The 25,633-nt window shown below is 38.0% G+C and overlaps 1 protein-coding gene across 2 annotated transcripts in view; it reads left to right on the forward strand.

Annotated features, from left to right (window-relative positions):
* Positions 1–24,545, forward strand: part of TMEM135 (transmembrane protein 135) — a 368,196-nt gene extending 343,651 nt beyond the window's left edge. For both annotated transcript variants that reach the window (XM_038410624.2, XM_038410631.2), the window contains 9 exons: positions 472–513; positions 1,308–1,454; positions 4,570–4,639; positions 10,086–10,253; positions 12,743–12,806; positions 14,977–15,053; positions 18,966–19,064; positions 20,256–20,323; positions 22,240–24,545. In XM_038410624.2, coding sequence (XP_038266552.1) covers positions 472–513; positions 1,308–1,454; positions 4,570–4,639; positions 10,086–10,253; positions 12,743–12,806; positions 14,977–15,053; positions 18,966–19,064; positions 20,256–20,323; positions 22,240–22,372 — 868 coding nt within the window. In that variant the 3' untranslated portion in view covers positions 22,373–24,545. The remainder of the gene's footprint in view (positions 1–471; positions 514–1,307; positions 1,455–4,569; positions 4,640–10,085; positions 10,254–12,742; positions 12,807–14,976; positions 15,054–18,965; positions 19,065–20,255; positions 20,324–22,239) is intronic.
* The last annotated feature ends 1,088 nt before the right edge of the window (positions 24,546–25,633 follow it).

Here is a 25,633-nt window from a genome sequence, read left to right on the forward strand (position 1 = left end):
TTCAGTGGGTTTATGTTTTGTCAAGCACATTATGACAGTTTTTTGTAAAACTAACAAATCCATGGCCACCTAAGAATTCACGTTGTTACTTCTGTAGACCATGGCCAATATTTGTCTCACAGTCACAGCAGGGGTAGAACTTAGATCTTCCTTCTTTAAAGATCTGCATATCCCTATCAGTTTTGAATAAAAAGTTTTGACACAGAAGGTTCTGGGTGTTCTCTGTTCACAGTCTCCCAGGAAATTCCAGAAGGCCAGGGTGTACTTCATGCTGAAAACTGTGTTGTCCCCGTTGGCTATAAATTAGTTGCATACTTATTTTCCTTTATTGGATTTTTTAACGATCAAATCGTTATTCTCAAATTATTGTTGTTCTTAGGCAGCTTTACATCAATATTTCATCTCTGAGATTTTATTTTCGTTGTATGCAGATTGTCACACAAAATCAAAAGTCTAATTTTTGTGTTTCAGGTGCAAAGATGGTTTGAAAGGATTTACATTCTCTGCGCTTAAGTAAGTATCTAAAAAAACAAACCCAATAGTTTTAGATCAAAGTGACCGTTTTGGAGATACGTGTATACTGGAAGCTGCTTTATAGGATGCCAGAATCTCCTTAACAAAAACCGTACTGGTGTAAACCTTTCCTGTATTTTGAGACATATTGTATATTTCAAAGAGGCCATAATATAGAATTGGCAGGAAAGGAGAGTTTTCAAAGTATGACTATTTTACAAAAGGGGGTTTACAATAAATGAATCCAGTGCTAATGCCTGGCGCTAGGCGATGTATGTGTGAGAAGGAACGTTAAACACTTCCTCTTCCAGAGACAGGAATCCTAAATCCCAGCATTCTACTGGGAATAAGCAGAAATCCATTGCTATTGTGTCTTGTCCTGGGTCCTGTATGTTTGTTAATGGTGGTTTATATTTACAAAGTACTCTGGGAATACAGGAGTGGCTCCATTTTACAGGCACCATAGGAGGCATGTAGACACAGCATGTCCATATGTGATGCAGTGGATGATTAAGTCTTGTGTCTGTCATATTAGAAACTTGGGTTTTATTCCTAGCTCTGCCAGACATTTCCTTGTGCAACTTCTCTGATCCTGTGTTGCTTTTGGTAAAATGGGGATAATGACACTTGCCTGCCTCCTAAAGTTGGGATCTCAGGCCATGCTCAAAAGAAGAGCTGTAAGGTGCGGAAAATTATTAACACTTCTCTGTGGAATCCGTTTTTAAAGTCTTCGGTTTTTGATTTGCTTTTAAAGTAACAAATATAATTGCCTTGTGTTTTCCTTTTCCTTCCAGATTCATTGTAGGTAAAGAAGAAATTCCCACACATTCATTTTCACCAGAAGTAGCATTTTCAAAAATAGACAGAAAAATAAAGCACCGGGAAGAAGTATCGCAGCTAATGAACATAATTGCTCTAACCAAGAAACTTGTGGACAAAGTGTGAGTCCAAAAAAAAACACCAAAATGAACCCAAACCCTAATTGATTCCTTTTTATTTTACTCAGTTTCACATGTGCTCATTTCAGTTTATATAACAACAGTGTTTTATGCTATTTTTTATTTGTATTTTTATTGATTAACAACAATAACAAAATGATGAGCTATTATTAAAAGAAAGTAAAACAAAGAGAAACCTATTTGTTAGCATTAGCTCATATTACTTAAGATATACAATTCATTAACTAGGTATCAGCCTTCATCTACCCCCCACTTTGGCAGGGAAGTTCTGGGTCAGCTTCTAGTCTGTCCTCTCATCTTCAGCAAAAAACATTGGGAGAGACTTAAACCCCTTGTTTTCTCCCATAGACAGAGGTTTTGAAGTGGGACAGCAAGCCTCCATCACCTACCTGTCCCTTCTTCATTTGGTAATACGGTTGACCTTCTGTGTCCCAAATCCAGCATTACTGCAGTATAAGTCTACAGGTGGAGCAGTCGCTAAATCTCGATTGTAATACTTCTGGTGATGGTAAATCAAGCACAGCAGAAGCCTCCTTCCGGGCATCATTTATAGCGAACCCACACAAATAATGACAGGTTTGGGTTGAGCGTACTCAGCTCCTATTTACTTCTATGGGAGAGAAAGGTGTTCAGCCCCCTTTTTAGGACTAGGTTCTTTTTACAGTATGTTCCTGACAGTCAGTAGCAAAACAGATGTTCTAAGTATTCCATGTTGTGAAAGGGGTGGCGAAGAGTGCTTATTTCAGAGTGAAAGCCCTTCAAATAGAAAGAAACACTTACCTCCAGCATTGAGCTAAGGGATAGCTAGAAGGCCAGTCCCTTTCTTGTTCCTCATACCTATTTTGTTTTAAATACCCTTGACATGAACTAATTGAAAATAGTGAGGCATGATCAGTGCCACTCTAGCCAAAATGTATTTGTTAAATGTTAGAAGGCTAAATGATTAACAAATGAGGAGTATACTTCCTTTGGGATTTCCAAACTCCCTCTTCCCCTACATTCAAAAACCATTGCATTTTTAATCCTAATACTTTCTCAAGTTTCTCTTCCATATGTTTCCTTTCAGATATAATTGATTCTAAATGTCTGTAACCTGATCACGTTCTCGTTACAATTTTTGCTACATAACCTTGTGGATGATTTATGGCCAATATACTTTACAATACATGATTCAAAGCTTCCAGGATATTTGACACAGTATATAAATTATGTGATTTATTTTCTATTAAACCACAAATAATTGACTACAAGAAAATATTATTTTTACAGCTAGTATGAAATGACTTTCCTTTAATTCTGTGTCATACAAGTCTAATTACTGTAAAATCCACACATCCCATCCTCCCTAAAATCATCTCCTCTTTATGCTTTGAGCCAAACCCTAATCCCAAGTAAGGGCCACAGAAAATCTATACCACAGTGAAACTGACGGAACTACACTACACTGCACTGGAATGGTCGTGGTTGAGAGAGGCCTCTGTAGTCCCCTCCAGTAGGCCCACAGGGTGGTGCAGGGAGGGATTGCGGTATAGCCAGTGGATCCCTGGCCAAAACAGCAACATCATTCTAATATGGGTGGGTGGGGGGAGAGTGTCAGTGATCATAGGCTGCAGAATGGCCCTGCTACAGCTCTCTGGCTTGGAGGGATAATTCATAATTCCTTCCCATTGGCCACAGTGGGGAATTCATAGGCGTAGCCCATTTAGCTAAGCTTAGCACGGAAAAGAGGATTGGGTCAAAATACATGTACGTGTACTTCTGAAATACTAATAAAGAACTGTTTTATTTGTACAGTACTTAGATGACTTCATAAAAGTACATAGTGCCTTACAATTGAATCATAGCAATGTAGGGTTGGACAGGACTTCAAGAGGTTATCTAATTCAGCCTCCTGTGCAGAGGCAGGACCAATTATACCTAGACCATCCCTGACAGTTGTTTGTCCAACCTGTTCTTAACATCCAATGATGGGGATTCCACAACCTCCCCTGGAATCCTCTTCCAGTGCTTAACTACCCATATAGTTAGGGTATTTTCCCTAATATCTAACCTAAACCTCCCTTGCTACAGATTAAGCTCATTACTTCTTGTGTTGTCTTCAGTGGACATGAAGAACAATTGATCCCTATCCTTTTTAAAAAAGCCCTTAACATATGTGAAGACTGTTATCAGGTTCCCCCTCCGTTTGCTTTTTTCAAGACTAAAGATACCCAGTTTTTTAACCTTTCCTCATAGGTCAGGTTTTCTAAACCTTTTATCATTTTTGATGCTCTTCTCTGGACTCTCTCCAATTTGACCACATCATCTTTCCTAAAGTGTGGTGCTCAGAACTGAACACAATACTCCAGCTGAGGCCTTATCAGTGCCGGGAAAAGTGGGACAATTACTTTGTGTCTTACATACAGTAGTCTTGTTAATACACTCCAGATTGATATTAGCCCTTTTTACAATTGCGTCACATTGTAGATTCATATTCAGTTTGTGATACACTATAACCCCCAGATCCTTTTCGGCATTACTATCATCTAATCAGTTATTCACCAATTTTTAGTTGTGTGTTTTGATTTTTTCCTTCCTAAGCGTAGTACTTTGTACTTGTCTTGTTTGAATTTCATCTTGTTGATTTCAGACCAATTTTCCAATTTGTCAAGTTGTTTTGAATTCCAGTCCTGTCCTCCAAAGTGCTTGCAACCTCTTCCAGCTTGGCGTCATCTTCAAATGTATAAGCATACTCTTCTCTCCATTATCCAAATCATTAATGAAAATATTAACTAGTACCAGACCCAGACTGACCCCTGTGAGACCCCATTGGATAGGCCCTCCCAGTTTGACAGCAAACTATTGAGTACTCCAGGAGTACAAGCTTTTAACATGTTGTGCACCCCCTGATAGTAATTTCGTCTAGACCACATTTCCCTAGTTTGCTTACGAGAATGTCATGTAGGATTGTGTCAAAAAGTGACAAGCAAAATAAATAATGGGGAAATAGCAAGAGACTATTATATACATTTTTAGCAAGAGAAAGTTTATAAAATCTCCGGTAGATTACACTAAAACCAACTTCTGTTTAATATGGATTTCATTGTTTCTTTTACAGATGCAAACGTGGTCCAAGACACAGATGCTGTAAACATTATGAAGATAATTGCATCTCATATTGCATTAAAGTAAGTATGAATCTGACATTTTTTTGTAAACACTCACAGAGGCTGATGAAAACGTATAAAGTTTAGTACAGAAAAAGAATATATAAGTTACAATGGGCAAATGCAGATTCCATATCTCTTAGCCTCTGAAGTCTGTTGATGGTCATGCTTTTCCATAATAAAAAGAGTCAGTTATAAGTTTGTGAAAATCATCTTCTGCGCAAGAATCTTTCTTTCTTTCAACTACACTACTATGGTAGATCAATACAATAATCTGAGAACCTAAAGTGAATGGAAAAAAATAGATCAGCAAAAAATAAACTTGCTTAATTACATGAGACTCTTCGTAACTGATCCCATTTGCAGCTACATCCTAAATAAAGCACCTGGAATGTGCTGTGCTGGGCAGACATATCAGCAGTGGCACACATACAGCTGTGCATGTCTGGCACACAGTTGTTTGATTTTGGACTCGCTAGTCTATTAATTTATTTTAAGGGGTAACGGGAGATTGTCCACAGTTGCTGCAGACAGAGAGAGCTGTCTGTGTCCAGTAGCATGAATTAGCCTCCTCCATAATATGGCCATTTTTATGGGCATTTTTTCAGAGGAGTACTGTGTGGAGAAGATTGGCACAGGTGGGACAACCTGCTACATGGTCTTAGTTTTGGGTGAAACTTCAGTAGAACTTGATCTTTTAATAATCTACATTTTTTATTTATGGAGAAGCAAAAATTGATATCTAGGCCATTTAGCTTTTGCGGATGCTTCTGCTATATTTTATCTTTAAAATGCTTTTTTCCCCCCCATTAAAAATAGTGCATTTAGTTAGAATTTATCTCTTTTGTTTTTTTAATGGCAAGGCTCACTACATTAAGATAAAGCTTTAGAGGAGGTATAGTACAATAGTTATTTTCTTATATTTACACAGTTCAGTATCTTGTTCAATATTATTTTGTTACTTCTTCTTTGAATTATGCAATATTTCAGCAAACTTAGTGACAATGTTAGCCTCTGATTCAACAAAGTTTTAAGTATGTGCTGAAGTTCCATTGAAGTCTGTGGGATGTGAAGTGTTTTGCTGAATAGATCTGGGAATGTGTAATAAAATATTTACAAAATATTCAGAATAATTGTAACAATTTTTTTTTACTAAAGATAAAGTGACTAAACATAAAAACAACACAACTAGAATAACTAACAGAAAATACCTCTCCCCACTTGGGATGAGAAAAGAGAAAACCATTCAGCACCTATTTTTTTAATTATTTTTGCCAGAATTTTCAAAATTGGGTGCCTAATATATAAATTATATAAAATTCCATGTCTTCAGTTGGACTTAACATAGTAGTAACGTTACATGTGCATAAGTGTTCATATGATCAGGGCCTAAGTTAAGACAGCATGTGGTTAGCTGTTGTACAACTTTATAGTTAAATGTAAATGTATACATCTAGGAACAAAGGATGTAGGGCCACACTTATAGGAAGCAGTGACTCTGAAAAAGATATGGGAGTCAGGGTGGATAATCAGCTAAACATGAGCTCCCAGTGTAACACTGTGGCCAAAAGGGCTAATGTGATCTTTGGATGCATAAACAGGGGAATCTTGAGTAGAAGTAGAGAGGTTATTTTACCTCTGTATTTGTCCCTCGTGTGACTGCTGCTGGAATACCACGTCCAGTTCTGGTGTCAACAATTCAAGAAGGATGTTGATAAATTATAGAAGATTCAGAGAAGATCCATAAGAATGATTAAAGGATTAGATAACCTGCCTTACAGTGATAGAGTCAAGGAGCTCAATTTATTTAACTTAACAAACATAAGAATGGCCATACTGGGTCAAACCAATGGTCCATTTAGTCCAGTGTCCTGCTTCCAACAGTGGCCCATGTCAGATGCTTCAGAGGCAGTGAACAGAACAGGGCAATTTATTAAGTGATCCATCCCTTGTCATCCAGTTCCAGCTTCTAACAGTCAGAGGTTGAGGGACACCCAGAGCATGGAGTGGCATCCCTAACCATTTTGGCTATTAGCCAGTGATGGACGTAGTCTCCATGAATTTATCTGATTCTTTTTTGAACCCAGTTATACTTTTGGCCTTCACAACATTCCCTGGTAACGATTTCCACAGGTTGACTGTGCGTTGTGTGAAGTACTTCCTTACATTTGTTTTTAATCTGCTGCCTCTTAATTTCAGCAGATGACCTCTGGTTCTTGTGTTATGTGAAGGGGTAAATAACCCTTCCCTAGTCACTTTCTCACACAATTCATTATTGTATAGACCTTTATCAGATCCCCCCTTAGCTATCTCTTTCCAAGATGAACAGTCCCAGTCTTTTCAATCTCTCCTCATGGAAGCTGTTCCATACCGCTAGTCATTTTTGTTGCCCTTCTCTCTACCATTTCCAATTTTAATATATCTTTTTTGAAGTGGTGCAACCAGAACTGCACACAGTATTCAAGATGTGGGTGTACCATGGATTTATATAGTGGCATTATGACATTTTCTGTCGTCTTATCTGTCCCTTTCCTAATGGTTCCTAACATTCTTTTAGTTTGAGCAGATATTTTCTGAGAACTGTCCATTATAATGCCAAGTTTTTCTCTCCACATTTAGACAGATATTAGCCAGCTAGTATAACCTGCAGTAGCCTTTTATCTTTATCTTTGATAGCAGGCTAGTGGATCACCTCATTTTCATAAACTTCACTTAGAATTTGAAATAATCTGGGTTTCTTGGCTCTGTAGAGTTCTGTGAAGGGTTGTCTAGTCCAACAAAGGCATTTGAAGAGCCTTCCCTTTCTCCTTTGATCCACTTGATTCCAGCAGCTAATTTAAATGAAGATATATGTTAGCCAACAGTGCGTACCTAAAATGATGAACTTCAGTTTCTCTGTGCCAATGTTGATGATAACAGTAGATGAACAGTACAGTTTACCTGGTAATTGTGGTGACTAGAAGGAAATTAGGAGAATACTCCAGTGGTTACAATCTGTTTAATTATTTTATTTTATTTTATTTCAAGAGATGTGGGATACTATACCGAACAGTTCAATTTGTAAATGATTCTTCATTTAATTTGAAAGCAAATTTATTAAAAAATTGATAGATTTAATACTATTTGGATGCATTGCTACAATTTATCTGTCTTCTGGTATATTACTGAACTCTGTTTGTTTTGAATATATACATTTGGGGAGTTGAGTTTTAATACTATCAAGATATTTTTAAAGAATCTTTTTAAAAAAATTGAATTCCTCAGATGATTTTTGCAGATGTGTAATTTAATTGCACTGCTATTTCTGGCTCTTCGTATCCAAATCATAAAATTTCTGCAACATAGATTGTTCCTAAGGAAAGGTTTAATACAGAGATTTCAGTGTATATTAATTTCCCTCTTTTGTGTATTTTTTATATTTTTCTTTTCCCCCACTCATTTGCCTGTGATCTGATATCTTTCTATGGAAAATAAAAGTTATAATTGATGATCTTATAATTTATAAAACTGAATTTTTTGTGTGACTACAGGTAATGCAAATCATCTATAAAGTACTTGTTATATTGTCTCCTTATTGCTCACTGAACTAATGATAAAGATTCAGTATTTATATGTCTTGCTACTGTTCGCTGCACACGAGAGCTAAGGCCCTAATCCTGCAAACCCACACATTTCAATGGGACTTGTTCATGAGTTACTCATGTGCTAGAGAGTTTGCAGATTGGAACAGCATAATACAATGTCGTGTTCTAGTCCTCCACAAATTTGTCCTATGTTTGTGACTATTGTAAAACTTCCCATAATTTTACATAATCGAAATTCATCTTAAATTTGACATTTTAATTATACAAAAGTCAGAAAATTCAGAATTAAGATTCACAGAGTAAATTTAATTCTGCCTTGCCCATAAACTTTGAAATAGAGGTTTTCATTATATGATCACACCTCACTGTGATATAAACTATTTAGAAAATATGAGATAAAAGTTCCCCAGAGGTTATAATTTACTTAGCTTTTAAAGCCACATGCGAGGGAGACATAGGAGCTATTTCATACATCTGGCTACTGCCTTTTCACTAGCACCATTGTAAAAGACACAGTACACTTATTTCGGAATGCACTAATACTGTCCATCCACTTCCAAACATTGTTATTTAACTGTTGTACCCCACTTACTTTGTTTCATAAACAGTTTCATAAGTAAAAAGTTATGGAATATTATTATTGCAAGAAATGGGTGTTGCTGAATGATGTTTAACCAGAATAAAGCTTTGGGACTCTTTATGAGGGATTAAAATGGACAGATTGCTAATTCCAATCCTCTGCCCAATGGTTTTATAAACAAATAACAGAAACCTTGAACATTTGGAACATCCCAATCAGAGGCCTGCTTAATTCAGTAAGAATGTACTACCAGTGCTCAGCACACGATGTTCAGATACTTTCAAATGAAATGTTTCCAACCAAGGAAGCATTTTCTGCTATTTGGAGAGAGAGTGGTAAATACCTAGATTTATGCTTTAAAACCAACTGTTCTTAAATTATCAACCTGTTAAAAGAAGAAGAAAAAAGAGGCCTATAAATAATTTTCTTAAAGGCTGAAGCTTTTTTTCCTCACACTTGCATGATTTTTTTTAAATGAGTGGACAGATTTTCCTCAGACTTTTCAGAGATGGTTACCTGTGGACTAAGAATAAGCATAAGAAGCTTTTGAGAAAATTACAAGAAACAGAAAAAGAAAAGAATTTAGAACGAAAGAACCAACCCAATCTCAGTTATGGCACTTTACAAAACAAATTCTGAGACATATCAGCCTTTCAGGGTGGAGCAGTAGGAAGAATTTCATATGAGCCTGTGTTTGTCTTTTTTAATAGTTCTGCACATGATATCTTCTGGGTTTGCACTTTCTTCATAGCAGACTTTGCAAAGCCTCCAGGTCGGTTGTTTGTTGAGAGAACATGCCAAGGAGTCACTGTCACTGTTTAATTCACACATTTTCTAAAAGGACTTTGTTTTGTTATGGGCTTTTCCCCTCCCTCAGCACTTCTTCCAGATGTTTGAGTATGTGGCTTATTTTCTTCACCACATTGCTTTCCTTTCCATACCCAATTGTGGTTGAAGGCGGGGAGAGAATAATCTGGAAATTAAGCCATCAGGACTGTTTCAAGGAACAGAATTTTGGAGTAGAGATAGTGTGTGTCCTTTGAGACCTTTTAAATATCCATTTAAGTTAATAGAAAGACAGTCAATCTAGGCGGTCTAGGATTCTATTTCCTTAGTTATTTTACAGGGAAGTTAGTTCAAAAAGCTAGTTTCAAGTTCCAAGAAGGGAGGGTACATTTCAGATAATGTCAACAAAGTGGGCTTTTAAAATGCTGCATTTCAAAAATAAGCTACTAGTACACTCGTGTAGCTCATGTTTTTTGCCATTTTTTTTAAAGTTGCTATTTCTTAACTTTTCCTCCAGGGCTTTATTAGAATGTTTAGCGTTGGTTACCTGATCCAGTGTTGCCTTCGAATCCCATCAGCGTTCAGGCATCTATTTACAAAACCTTCCCGGCTGCTTTCTCTATTCTATAACAAAGAAAACTTCCAGCTTGGAGCCTTTCTTGGATCTTTTGTCAGTATATACAAAGTAAGTGCAAAAACAATGAAAACATAGTATCATTTATTTATGTTTATTTCGAAAATAACAAAAAAGCCCCCCCGTCTTTACTTAAACATTCTGACATTGTACAGACCCTCAGCCCATAACAAAGTCTAGCTGTAATCAAATCATAAATGTCAAGCCAATGCCCAAGCTCAGGATCTGCTCTTCCATTCTCCCCATGAGTTATCAAAAAAACAGATGAAATTTGCAGTATGTCCTGAAAGTGAGTGGATTGAGCAATTTCAGACCTAGAGGGGTGTGAATTCTAAAGTGAAATGGATGGTGTCAGCAGCCCTTTCTGTTATATGGAGGAGACTCTAGCTCAGCCACCTCTATTGTCTGCAGGAGAGACAATATTGCCCATGAAAAGAGGCACTTTTTCAAGTAGGCATCTCCCAGGCCACTTAGGGTTTTTTAGCTCAAAACCAACATCTTCAGTTCTACCTTAGAATCATAGAAGTGTAGGACTGGAAGGAACCTCAGTAGGTCATCTAATCCAATCCCCTGCACTCAAGGCAGGACTAAGTAGACCAGTCCTGACAGGTGTTTGGAGGTTTTAAGAACAGGTTAGACAATGACGGAAATTCCACAACCACCCTAGGTAGTTTTTGGAACGTTCACTACGCTGACAGGTAGTTTTTCCTAATGTCTAGCCCTTGCTGCAATGTAAGCCCATTGCTTCATATCCTATCCTCAGCACTTAAGGTGAACAATTTTTCACCCTCCTCCTTGTAACAACCTTGAAGTTACCAGCAAAAAATTGTAGGATAAAGTGTCTTGTGCTACTCCTATGACATTCCACTCATGACTTGGGAAGCCATCTTCTACTCCAATTCCAGATTCTAAACTGATGTAGACTGGATTGTTAGATGATGTAGATTAGTGCAGTTCCCTTGAAATCAACTGAATTATATTGATTTACACCAGCTGAGAATCTGGCCCAACCTATAGCCACACGCAGAGCATGCTGCAATACTCAAATGTTGATGTAACCATAGCAATTTCATATCCTTAACCAAATTAACAATATTTCTATTGCTTATTCAGACATAAATATGTGAGTATTCAAAAGCTACAAACTACTGTCTTACTTTTGTAATCAACTGTTACCAGCTGCAAAGCAAGAAAACAGAATTTCACTTTTAATTTAAAGTGGCTAGAATTAGACACAAGTAATTGTTAATTACCGGGATTAAAAATTTTGGTGGAACTGCACAAATGAGCTGTTGAGAGTTTACAAAAATGACAGCTACTCACTGGAGTTTTATTTTACTGGAGTTTATAAAGGGTGAAATATTCTGCCTGATGTTTTTAATGTTTAAGGGTGACTGCATGCTGAATGTGGGTTACGTTGTTTTTTGTTTCTGCTTTGAGATATGTCTCAGAGAACCGCATCTATACCTCACCAACTAAGCATAGGGTAACGTAAGCAGATCTTGTATAGTACCTTCTAACCACTCACTTATTGCAAGCCAAAAAAATGGAATACAAGATGCAGTGAGGACACATCATGGACCACTTCAAAAATCTTGATATCTTCAGATGCTTTTTAGAGGATATACTTTTGCCAAACACAAGTTATTCTTCAGTCAAAGACAAATTTTTGGGCTCAGTACAAGGGTAACTAGGTGAAAGTTAATGGCCTGTGCTGTACAGGAGGTAAGGCTAGATTATCTCTGCTAATGGTTCCTTCTGGCCTTAATCTCTACAGGTCTATGAATTGCTCATAATAACAACAGGTTACTCTGAATTCCACTAGGACAATGAGATCTGAGGACAAGCTCTGTGTATCTTGAAAGCTTGTCCATTCCACCAACAGAAGTTGGTCCAATAAAAGATTACCTCACCCACCTTGTCTCTTGTGTCATGGAACCAACATGGCAACAACAACACTGCAATTCCATTAGGACTTTTAGCTATTTGCAAAACTTTAAAGTTGATTTTTAGGTTACTGGGAGTCCTGATTTATCAAAACATCGTGGGCCTGTTGGGTAGACACATGAGGTTCTGGCCCTTGTGGAGGTCAACCAAAGTCACACTCCTCTACCCCTCCCACCCTCTTTGGCTACTCTTGTTCCTCACAGCTGAACAGGGGAGGGGATGGATTGATCAGCAAATTAAGCTGCTCCAAATATGTGGACAGTGATCAGACAGCAGGTCCCCTCTCCCTTCAGAGTAAGTTTAAGGTTAGTTTGATTGATCACACAGTGTATGCTCCCGAATGTTGAGAAAATTTAGTTTGCTCCTAATCTAAAATACATAAAGTGCACCCAGGAACCCCAGTGATGGGTGCCTTATAAATGGGTATAGTAGCAGTAGGGACAATTATTAATGAGGTGGTTGTTGATCCTTCATGAATACCTTATATAGATATTTATGCATTATTATTGGAATATACTGTAATGTAACCCCAAACTAATAACATTTTAAATAAAGCACTAACCAAGGCTATTGTATTTCCCCCACAAATGCAGGGTACTAGCTGCTTCCTGCGCTGGGTACGAAACCTGGATGATGAACTTCATGCTCTTATAGCAGGTAAATCCATGAGAAGAAGTGGATAGTGCCCAAGTCAGTAATATTGTCATTAGATTTAAAAGGTTGGATTAAATGCATAAATATAAACATGCTACTGTTGCTTGGACAGAAGGAATGGCTGAGTCTCTAGCAGCAGCTCTAAAACACCTAGACTTACTGGAACCACAGGTTCTAATCCGTGTGTGTGTGTGTGTGTGTGTGTGAGAGAGAGAGAGAGAGAGAGGGAGAGAGAGAGACTTTCTTCCTTCTAAAGGACATAACCTGAATCCCAGTCCTAATGAATGAAGCCTTAAAAACTCAAGGATCTCTGTTCCCTGTGTGGCCATTAAAGATTGCATGACACTGTAAGAATAGGGGCCTGCCCCCAGTATCTTTAACCAAAATACCCCCTCCCCTTTGGTTGTACAATGTGCTGGGCATAGATTGTCCACAGGAGTGGCCGTAGGCGTTTTGAGAGGTAGACTAGATTTTGGCATCCCCCCCGCCCACCACCACCAAGAGGTTGGAAAAAAAACAAAAAAAACAAAAAGCGGGCAGTCAGTCAGTGGAGTGCAAAAAAAAAAAAAAAAAAAGGCTGAGCAGCACGGCATCCCCTGGAAGTTGGCACCCTGGGCAGCAAGCCTGATTATACGGATAACTTCTGCCTTCCCCTTCAGGGAGTGTGTAAGTACCACACAGAGTATTTCTATACAGCAAGAAGAGATGTGATTATAGCATGGATAGGCATACCTAGTCTAGCTTTAATGTAGCTAGAACAGACAACAATGATAGTTTAGAGAAGAAAGTATGCACTTTAGTGTGGGCAAACAACCCGAGCACATACCCAAGGTCCCTGCAGGGTTTGTATGGTAACAGCTAGCCCAGGCTGAAGCCTTTGCCACCACGTCTGTACTAATGTTGTTATCCATGCTAGGCAGATTACAGCTAGCATGATATACCTGCCCATGCTAGAAGCACACCTTTGCTTGCAGTGTAAACCTAGCCATAGAGAGAAAAATCCTGCCATTACACTTTAGGAGCTGCATTGCAGGAGGAAAAGGAGGTCATCAAGCCATCTCGATAGCATAGGTAGGACAGCACATAGGTTGTGTGTAACCGCTTTTGTTGTGCAGTACATTCCATCATCTGCACATGAGCCCAGGAGACCAGCAGGCTAACCCTTGGAACTATTGTGTGCTGATGGCCACATTAACCAGTTCCCCAGCGTAGCACTCGAGACCAGTATCCTGCCTTACTCCGACACTTCAACTTAGACTTCATGTGCATGCTCTTCTCCCCACAGCGTATGCATACAACAGAGAACAGCATTTACCCCATCATTTGTTAAGCACCTTAGGATACTTAGGGATGAAAAGCACCAGATACTGTGAAATATTACTGGAGAACATGTATTTGGAAGTCTGTCCCGAGTTCCTGTTCTGGAATTTCTAAGTGCTTTGAGAACAGGAAAGTAAATGTGAAGCTTGTGTTGAAATGAAAACCAGCATTTAGGTGGTTTAATGTAAATGCAATACTTTTGTTCTGAAGTTTCCTTTTATAAATTATACTTGCATTGTTTGTGTTTAGCATCAAGGGCAATAAATTATACTTGGCACAAGAGTAAGGTTGTCTTTTTTATTTTGATCTTTCCCAATGTTTAATAGAAGTTGCTCTGTATACATTAGCATGTTCATTTAAAAAGAGGGACAGAACCTGGCCCTTCCGCTGGAGCCAAAGAACATCCCTGGGCAGTATAACTGGTGCAGTTCCACTGTGCTGTGATGGGGTGGGAAGTGAGTATGTACAAAGTATGCACTGTCTGCGTGGTGCACAGTGCTGCTCCCTGGGGACCTGCTGTGCAGCAGGGATGTGGGTGTGTAGAGACAGGTCCAGAGCATCCACTGCTGTATGGATCCTCTGGACCAGTTGCGGGGGGGGGGGGGGATTTGGGGCCAGGGAGCTGGTTACGGGGCTAAAGATTTGTCTCCCAGTTTCAAAATTACAGGAGTCTGTCCTTTCTAAAAAGCATAAAAGACCCTTTCATATGCAGTACAGAAACATCACTGAACATTGAATATAATAGATGCTAAAAGAGAGAGTGACAAGTTTGTGTAATGTCAGAACTGTGTTGAGCAATAGCAAGGAAATAGTTGAGGCTCTTACCAATAATTTTGTTTTCTAACTGTTGCAGGATCCCTGGCAGGAGTTTCCATGATGTTTTACAAAAGCACTACTATCTCCATGTACCTGGCTTCCAAACTAGTGGAGGTAAGGTACACTGCTAGTTCCAGTGTGTTTCTTCTTAGCTGTTGTAACAGAGCGGAGGAAGAAAACAAATGTTACAAGCTTTGGCCAAAAGTGATTATGTAATGTGAGATTGTACAACGATGCTCCGTTAAACCAGACATGTGCCCTAGTGATGGCTCAGTCCTGCGGTCTCATTTCCTTTATATCCCTCCTTTCCAGAACTAAGTCTAACAGTTTATCCATTTATCTGCACATATTTTCCCCCTCATCTCCCCCTAATTTCCTTTTTGGTAGCCCCCTGCTGTGTCGCCTTTGCAGAATTTAAAATCTGAAAGTTCCAAGAATGTGCATTTTGTCAATTTCCACCAAAAACATAAATCAAAACTAGTCCTTCCCTTCAGATTTATTGCCAAAACCTACAGCTGACTTCCTGCCTCTGTTCTCTGATTTTGGCATTAGTCTAAATTATGAATTATAGTAACTCAATATAGTTTTGGTTTTAGCATGCAGCTGAAATTGCTTTCCTGTTTGCTTTAATTGATCAAATTCTAACCTGGAAAGTGACCACCAGTTACATTGCATTTTTTTTTGAGGTCTGAAAGTCCATTCTGTTTTCTATGAGCTATTAAAATTATGTTAGCCTGGGAAAAAGTAAAAATGAAGAGTGACTGCCTATGCAAACAACAACTCAGGGATTGTTCATACACCCATATTTATAGTCACAGTTTATGAATATGTGAATTGGGATAGAAAAGGGGAGATCACTCTTTGGAGTCTTTTTTTAAGTTTCACTGTGATTTTTCTGTGAAATCATGAGTTATTCATGGCTCTTCCTCTAGCAGCCCTACTGGGATAAACTGACAGTGCCTGTCCATTATGCCAAGACCCCGAACCATTGCCACTTCCTTCCACTCACCTCCAGGACTCCAATCTCTAACACTGTTAATCCAGCTCCTTTGCCAGCTATGAATTTGCTTTAAAGAAAAGAGAGAGAAAAATGTGAAGAATAAGATGAAATGTGAAACAAAGAGAAACATGTAATGTGTTACAATATGTTACAATCCAGACTCAAATTCTGAAGGTAGTTTACTTAATGATATGTCAACACAACTCAGTCCCATAGAGTTATCCCTGTTGTATTAGTTCTATGTACTTCAGGGCTCCATTTATAATAAATAAAATGTTATGCTGTATTACTGATGGTTTTCTCTGGACTTTACTCTAAGATATTGTGGCTGCAATGAAATAACAAAAATACTGCATGGGTTTATTTCAGTTTTTACTTCTTTTACCATATTATACAAGCCAAGGATAACTGACCAAAGAGGCGTGTGCTGCTTGGAAGGTCAAGCTGTGTTCAAGAAAATAAACTTTAAATGTTTTCTCAAAAAGAAAGTATGTGATTTGGAGTTGTTTAAGGGTAGCAAAATATCCATTGTATTTGACTACTTACTGCTTTGTTTGGCTTTGTTCTTTTTAAAAAGAAGCACATATCACAGAGATTACCTCCTTTACTCTCCAAGCTCTACAATGCCCCTTTAAAATAAACAAATCTATGTGGGGATAAATTTTTTAAAAGCACCTAGGGGACTTAGGAGCCAGAATCCCATTTTCAAAAGTGCCTTAGGCACTCAGGAACCAGAAGGCTTATCTACAGGTGGTGTAATACATACTGCCGGGGGAGGGAGAAGATGAATAAAGTGCACTAATGTGTTGCACACTAATTGCTCCAAATAGACCTTGCCAGTGCACATTAAAAGTTCCCTAGCACTCATTAACATAGTGCTGTTTAATAGATCCAGGAGCCTCTGCATTCTAATCTCAGCATTTATACTACTTTTGTTGACTTGGACAAGTCATTTAAGCCATCTGCCACAATAGTCACATTTGTAATGTGGGTTTGAAAGGATCCCCGGAACTGTGGGACTGCTGTCCCCCATAACTCTCCAGCCTGGGCTGTCTCACACAATGCTGTGTCAGTAACAAGCAGCAAACCCCTCCAGGTGTTGTGATCACTCAGCCATCAGCATGTGGAACCCCACAGCCAGCTAAATTGCATGAATGCTCCCAGAGCCACTCATGAATCTTACAGCGAGAGGCACCAGCCAGTCACCCCAGCTCCTACACTTGCACCCCAGAAATATACCATCTTATACGGCTCAAGACTCCCTTGGACAGTGCAAGCTCATTCATTAGTTTGCCACTTCATCATAGGAAAGTGGACATGCACCAACCTTTGTAATCTGAGCTGAGATTCCCCAAGCACTTCAACCAAGAACACACTGATTTAGGTAAAATATAAAACAGATTTATTAACTACAGAAAGGTAGATTAGAAATCAATGTTGGTTACCTAAGAAATAAGAATAAACTTGCAGTCTAAAATATACAGACTAAACAATATTTGAATCAAGCAATCTCTCGCCCTAATAGATATTATGGGCAGCTTACAGTTGTCAATACACAGACTAGATTCCCTTCCCAGTCTGGGACCAATCTCCCCAGTTCAAAGTCTGTGTCTTCAGATGATCTTCCAGGTGTTGAGATGGGGAGGAGAAAGGCCAAGTGATGATGTCACTGTCCCTCTTTTATACTTTTTTCCAGGTACTAGAAAGATCCTTGCTGTGATGTGGGGTCAGGCAGTCCTAATTGCGTATGTGCTCTCTCTGAGGAGCTTCTGGAAGAGTGGATTCTTCTTGATGGGCCATCAATGCCTGTCTGGGCAGTGATAGTTGCTCCTTTGTAGCTACTGAAATGCTAGCTGGGTATTGCCTACTTCATGACATATTTCAGTAACACACACAAGCAATTCTTTATAACTTCACGTACAATAACAGCACATACACCTCAACAGGATGTTAACGTTCAGCAGATCAAGACTTTTTAAATGATACCTCACAAGGCATACTTTGTACAAAACATCTCATAATCATATCACAGTAGTGAATATGAGGTTTCCGGGGTGCTGCTTTGAGGTACAGAGTGTAACAGTGGTGTTTCTTGACTTTTCTCATAGAGGTATGTGAAGACTAGTTAATGTTCAAATAGCTTTGAAGATGGAAAAAGCTATATTAATGGTAGGCTTATAACAATCAATGCACTGACAAACTACGCGTCTATTTACATCATCACTGGTTCCCAACCTTGGTTTGTTTGCAGCCTCCTTCGGAGTGATTGGTGGATGAGCATTCCCATCCCTCATATCAACCCCTGGTACAAAGTGAACACTGTCCCCACACTTCTCTCTACATGTTCTTTATAGTGTCTGCTTTTATTCTTGTTGTTTTTATTCTTTCTTCCTGCTCATCAAGATTTTTATTTTCTTTCTTTTAAAGCTTTCTAGTTTAATTTTAATTTTATTTTTGCTCTCTTTTCCCTTGTTTTGTGGCTCTCCCATTACAGTCCCCATTCTCTGGAAGACTACATGCTGCTTGTTGGGTGCAGGGGAATCGGTATTTGCTGGTGGTTCCATTGGGTACAAGTGAACTGCATGTCACAGGAACAGGGGAGTTGTTCCCATTGCTAGCTGCATCAGAAATCACTACTAAAGCATGGAGAGAAAATGGACTGCTTTACCCAGAGCTGTAAAGGGTGGGATGGATCTGAGTTCATAGAGCTTTGCTTACCTCCACTGCTTCTCTTTTCTGCCCTCCTCCTGCAGCTAGTCTGCAGCCAATAATGTTGGGAAACCCTTTAGTAAGTCTTGCCATGCACTGAATGTATACGTCACTCCAGTGTGAAAAGTCCATAAATAAATTACAGAACACCCTGAGCTTGCAGGTCATGGCTCTTGCATAAGAAAAAGTCACATGAATTTCAGCAGCTGTCACAAATTTGGCAGGGGACTTCAGGAATGGGACCATAACTAAGGACAACGTACATACCATTTGCCTTTGGTATGATTTACTCAGCATGTGTTTTGTTTGTTTTATAGACCATGTACTTCAAAGGCATTGAAGCTGGAAAGGTTCCCTATTTTCCTCATGCAGACAGCATCATCTATGCCATTTCCACAGCAATCTGCTTTCAGGCGGTAAGTATTTTGCCTTCAAATAAAAGACAAAATTCGTTCAACTTATTTCAATTTTTGATTAAAACAATGGGTTGAAATGGAGATTCCATGATAAAGCAGGAGTTAGTGCAATCTAGCTCCTATTTCTGTATCTGCCACACTGATTTTGTACTGTTACGGTGGGAAGATAATTTCTTTCCGTGACTGTTTATCCATTTGTAATGTAATGTGGGTATCATAAGCAGGTTTTGACTTCTATGGAAAAAAAATCTCGATGTATTAACCAAAGACGATTAAAAATGCACTGATTGGCAGAGACTTCCTCTCACTTAGTATTTTGCTCCAGGAGACAGACAATAAGTCTTAATATTCAACCATAGTGTACCGCTGAATTGGAAAACTTCACACTCAATCCACTTTAACTGCAACTGTAGATTTGAAAAATCAGGAGAAACTAACAAGGAAATCTCCAGTTTTGCAACTTGAAGCAAGCTGCAGTCATCTCCTCTCTCTTCCCTCCTGAATCACCTACTCCTTCACCACCTTTCTATAGTGCCTCAAAACCACCTCTTCATCCATGGTTTACTCCTCTTCTTGCCTTCCCCAGTCCGGCCCTGGCTGTGCTGGTTGAATCTACCTCCCATGTCTGCTGAAAGGCCCTGGCCGTGTTGACCTAGTCGCCTGCCACTTTCTGCTACTGCATCCTGCCATCTGAATGCTGCGGTCAGAATCTGCCAACCCTACTTTTGTTGTTCAGGCTGAATGCATTTCTGGAGCTTTTTATTCTCCGGGAGTGAGAATCTGTTTTCTGTACCATTCCTTTAGAATAAATCAAGTTTCTTACCTTCAATTCTTATTCACTGGTGCTTAACCAAAACAACTCTAGTCACCCACAAAGCATCCCCATAAAGTGGTATGTTTTCTATCTTTACGTCTAAGGGAATTGATGGATTGAGGCATCTCAGGTGACCAGGGCTTCATGTAGGGGAACAGACATGCTACCCTGCTATGATCTGATGTTCAGAGACTTTAGCTATGGTTCTCTCACTAGTCATTTGCACTTAGCACAGACCAAGAGTATGGCTCTCTTGTGACTACATATCATTAGAGAGTAAGAATTGCAGGTAGTTCACTTTCATTTTCTTAGTATCTATGTCTAACCGTGTTTTAATTATTTACTGGGAGAAATTATGATCAATATTCTGATTGTAGGCTGTGATGGAAGTTCAGACCCTGCGACCTTCTTACTGGAAATTTCTTTTACGATTGACAAAAGGCAGGTAAGTAACTGAGGTGGTTGGAAGTGCTTAGTAGCAAATTTCATTTTAGCTAGACAGGTATTGTGTTCTTTAATTCACTTACTGTCAAAGACTACTTTGAGAAGTCTGTGTTATATGAGGTATTAGGTAAAATTGGTAGTGAATATGTCAAAATAATATGAATGTGACTGTCATTTATTAAATACTTCAAAAACTTTTGGATACAAAGTTTGTGAGAAAACCTAGTTTCATATTCTACAGAAATTTTAAAATGTTAGTCTAAAGTGAGTATCTAGTTAAACATGAAGCAGTTTAACTGGGACCTTTGGAGAGCATCTTGGTCAAAAAACAGTTTTGCAGTTTCAGAATTTAAGACCTGATTCTGTTTTGAAGGATTTGAAATTGATCCATCATCTGTTTTTCAGGAAATTATTCCTATAATTTTATCTTTTTAAAATCAAAATCATGCTCAAAGTTGTCAAACATTGTCATTTACCAAAAGTGCAGATTTCCAAAAATCATGTTTAAAATCATTACCAAACATTTTCACGCAATAAAAATGTTTTACGGAGATTTCAAACACAATTTTGGTAAACATGTCAATACAAAAGTTGGATAGGCATATTAAAAATTCTTACAAAAACTTGAAAACTTATAAGATTTGAAAACTTATAAGATTGACAATTTTTCATAAAAAGCTCCTTTTCTGAAAAAAAGACCATATTTTTTGTTGGAAGGTATGTTTTTTTTTAAATTTTTGGCCAGTTATAATCATAAACTTTTTTTAGATTCTGTGTCCAGCTGAATCCTGTTTTATTCTGTATTTGCACTGCAAATCTAAAATACTCTTTTGACAATGCAGCAGAACGCAGCACCCTATTCAAGATGAATCACTTGACAAGCAATCTAAAAGCAGACTGACCAAAATGGGAAAAATTGTGGAAGCTCATAATTCCCCAAACAGAACCAAACTGAACAGGGATAATTTGATAATGTGCAAAATTGCACAAAAGGCCAATATGTCAATTTGAAAATCACACTTCTTCCTGAATTATTTTGCCCTAAGCTTACTGTAACTGAAAGAGATTACGGGAAGAAAGCTGCATGTTTTTCACTTTGTTTTCTGTTTTGATACCACTTTCATAGAATCATAGAACATCAGGTTTGCAAGGGACCTCAGGAGGTCATCTAGTCCAACCTCCTGCTTTGTGTACGATCAGTTTGACTCTTTGCTGGGTAGGCAGTCATTTTCTCCTATTGCTTGTGTGAGTCTTTCACGGTAACAGGGGAGGGAAAACATCTTAAAAAATAAGAAAATGTTGTTGTGAAACCACTAACATTTGTTAGGGGAACTCAGGAGACATGTAGACAGAACTGTGCTTTTGCTCATTCTGGGGACAAGAAAAGGGCATTTTTTTTCTGGTAGAAGTAGTCAAATGTATTAAATAAAATAAAAATCACATGCAAAGTGATTCACTTCATAAGCATTTGTATTGTTCAAACATAAAAAGGCACCCGTGGTGTCCAAAATGAAAAACTTGCAATTCTCTAAGAACATAAAACGATAATTGAGTCCCCATTTTACGTACTAGTCAGGGTTACCTCTCTCGTGTGTCCGCCCTTAGCATCCAGTACAGTTTTTAAAACCTACTTGCTGTTTATAAAAGCTTTTAGCATCCAGCTTGTTGAAACATTGAATCAAATGCAGTTAAAGTTTTTTAAAGATCTGATTGCAAACTTAAGATCATATCCTACAATTCTTCTTCTGCTTGACTAAACTCTTATTGACTTTAACAGGTATTTTGCCTGCATAAGAAGTGCAGGTTCAAAGATATGGGCAATATTTCATCATTACAACATAGAATAACTTTAAAGTAATATTATTTATTATTAAATGGAAAAAGTGTTCATTTTATCATGAGTCTTTTCTATTTCAGGTTTGCTGTCATGAATAGACAAGTATTAGATGTATTTGGTACTGAAGCATCTAAGAACTTCAAGAATTTCATACCTAAGCTTGACCCAAGATATACTTCTGTATCACCGGAGCTACCAATTGAGCTGTCTTGAAAACAATACTTTATCTTGTGATTAAATATGATCACCATTTTGTCCTGAAGTTAATTAACTTAACAGTCAAATAGATGGAAGAGGACTTGTGCTCCACTTCAGTATTATTTCAATGAGAAATGCTTTTTACCAATCAGAAATACTGAAGCTTTGTAGGAAGATGTGGCTTAATAATTAAGCCCTTTCCATAGCCAGAAACTGTTTCTGGATCATTGTAGTTGATTGACAATATGGTAGATTCTTGACTGAATTAAATCAATGAGTAATATATCTATAGAAAAGAGAATTAAAATACACCTATGACATAAATATACTTTAAAATAACATTTTCAAAATTTCTGTAGCTCATTCCAGTAGAAAATTTCTTCGTAAAACTAATATTTCCAAAATGAGAAATGATGGTTTCGGTCCAAAGTTTTACCTTATCTTAAAACTGTTACAGTCTGGTGAGAAATGTCCCCTGAATTCCAAATATGTGTTTTTAAAAATCCACTAGTCTGTCACTGAAAATTTTAAAAATAACCAATAACCAATAACAACCAACTTTTAGACTAAACTATTTCTACCCAGCTATGGCTACAAAAACAGCCACCCCACCACCAAAAGAGTGCTGGTTAGCTCATAAACCAAACTCCAGAGCTGTCATTCCATTGATATAGACCATGAACAAAGGAAATGTAAAAAACCAGGTGTCAGTGACTTGTGCTTCTTAAGAAACAGCAGTGTGTGGAAGTTAATATTTGCCACATGGAAAATGACAAGACAATGAGAGGGAGGAATGCAATGGTTGAGCTTTTGAGAGGGTAGTCCAAACAGTAGATTGCTTAAAATACAAACACACACACTAAAATTAAATCAGTTTTACAAAAAAGACTTGACGAGTATCAGTTTAGATTAAATCTACTTGATTTAAGCATCAATACTAAATTGCAATTCCAATGGCCTTCAAAAGGGAACAAACTCCTGAAGTTCAACCATCATAGCAAAACAGTTTTATTTGACACATTCATTCGTGTTACTTCATATTCAGTTGTTCCGTTAATCAATGAAGAATGCTTTCCCTTGATATAGCAGACAGTCGTGACTATAGACAATTCCATGAAGTTTAATACGGTACTTAATATAAATAAATATCTGCTCAAAATCCATTTCTTTCTTTCTCTGCATATTTTTACAGATGACACTTCACCTTTGTGTTCTAAAGTGAAATCTTGACATGCTAATTCCTTTCCTACTTCTGTTGTTTATAGGCTGTTCAGGGCAGCCATGGCTGAATTATGATCAGAGTCTTCTAGCTTTTCAGGGAAAATATGAGCTTTACTTACATTCGACTAAAAAAATCAGACAATGGAAGTGTGACCAATGCCTGTGAATGGGAAGTAAGGATGTATACGTTTATTTTTTTATTTTTTTTTAAACTGGTTTATTTGCTGGAAGCTTTTGCTACACATAGTGCAATAACTACTTAATAGAACCTATGTCATAACAGTGATTCTGTCCCAATCTTAACACATTTCAGCTCCCATTTGTTTAATTTCACAATGCCATATATGCTAACACTTACATCAGACTTAACCAAATTGTCATGAAAATGTACCAGCCCATGCACAAAACCTACCTGTTCATCCTTTATCAGAATAATGATGATCATCAGCTACTTATAATTCCTTGTGAAAACAACATACATGGCCCAAGTTGAGTGGGTGAGTAAAATTTTGCAAGCTAGGTTTGTGTGCAATATCTTATTTGCTTGTAATGGTAAACTAAAATTGCTCAAAAATAAAAAAAAATCAGCTGGGCTCTGGCAGGATTGTAGAAGGAATGTTGGAAGGACTGTTTTTCCGTTAACATTTCTAAAACACATGACCTTCTGAAATCTGAATGCTATATGTTTTGGGTAACATTTTAGAACTGATGTACTAGACTATCAGGACTTAGTAGAGTGATTGTGCCAGTTTCAGATTTTTCAAAATCTTTTACAAATAGCTTAGCTTTTCTTTTCTTTGTTGGAATGAAAACGGTGATAGGTCTCTATATTTGAGTTAAAACAGCTGAGTACTGTGTCTCAATATCTAGATACCAGTTTGGTCCATGTCTTCTTGTTTCCTACATTCATAATCCTTGTTTTAATGGCTGTCATGTAATGTAAAAATAAAACATTCTAAACCTTAAATTATTATTTTTATTGGAGTCAAGTACTTGTAGGATGGGTGGAGGGGTAAAGCACTCTTAGTCCTAATGTTTTCCTCCCTGACAGTAATATATTTGCTTCTTGAAAAAATTGTAATTTTCTGTTCACTTTTCTTAGTAAAACCACTGAAGTAAATCCAGTGGTAGTGAATGAATTCTTCATATGACTAAGCGTTGTAGATTTAACCTGCATAACTTTGCAATATAAACCAAAACACAAGACTTTGTTAATATTTTTTATTTAAAAATATTTTGTATAAAAGTGGCATATGAATATACTCAGTGATGCTCCATATACTAAATGCAAAAAAGCTGTTAATGTAATGTTAAAGCTGAACAATTAAGTGCTCAAGTCAGGCAGTGCAAAAGACAAGATTGAAAACACAACGTTAATTCAGCAAATCTACATTTCAATATCTAAGGCAATATGACCTTGACTTTAAAGAATGTATCATAATACATGCAAAGTGGCAGAGTTAAGGTTGCAGCCATTCATTACCTTTGCATTTCCTAATTTTTGCTTGCTTAACTATACAACATTGCATCGCACAGATTTCATAGAATCCCACTTGTTTCAGAGCAGGCTGAGGATCAGGGTGAGTGATGGTCACTACCTGGATCCAGAGGAGAGAGGAATCCTAAGATGACAGTTACATTACCACTGCAGAGGAAAACAAGGATAGAATTGACACAGCTTTGTTAGTTTCATGTATTGTAGGAATTTTGTAGGTAAGGGAGTAAGCCTGCCACCTATCTACCCATGGCAGCATGGCACAGGTGTGGAGAGATGGAGGGATTATGGAGAGATTTGGAGGAGGATAAGGCAGGGGCTGTTTGAATTTTATCAGGGAGCCTTTCCCATTCATAAGGGGCAGCATGGCAGAAAGCAAAGATTGTTTTAGGGAGAAACTGTCTGGTGGATGATAAAGGCTGGAAACCCTGATAGAGCAAAGATTAGCAACAGAAGAAGAGGAGAATGTGACCAAGGACTGAGCCTTGAGAGATGCCCACAGAGAGAGGGAAGGGGAGGTGGTTGACCCACGAAACAAGACAAGGTAAGAGCAATCAGAG

Source organism: Dermochelys coriacea, chromosome 1 (genome assembly GCF_009764565.3).
Source record: "Dermochelys coriacea isolate rDerCor1 chromosome 1, rDerCor1.pri.v4, whole genome shotgun sequence".
In the NCBI taxonomy this organism is placed as follows: domain Eukaryota; kingdom Metazoa; phylum Chordata; order Testudines; family Dermochelyidae; genus Dermochelys; species Dermochelys coriacea.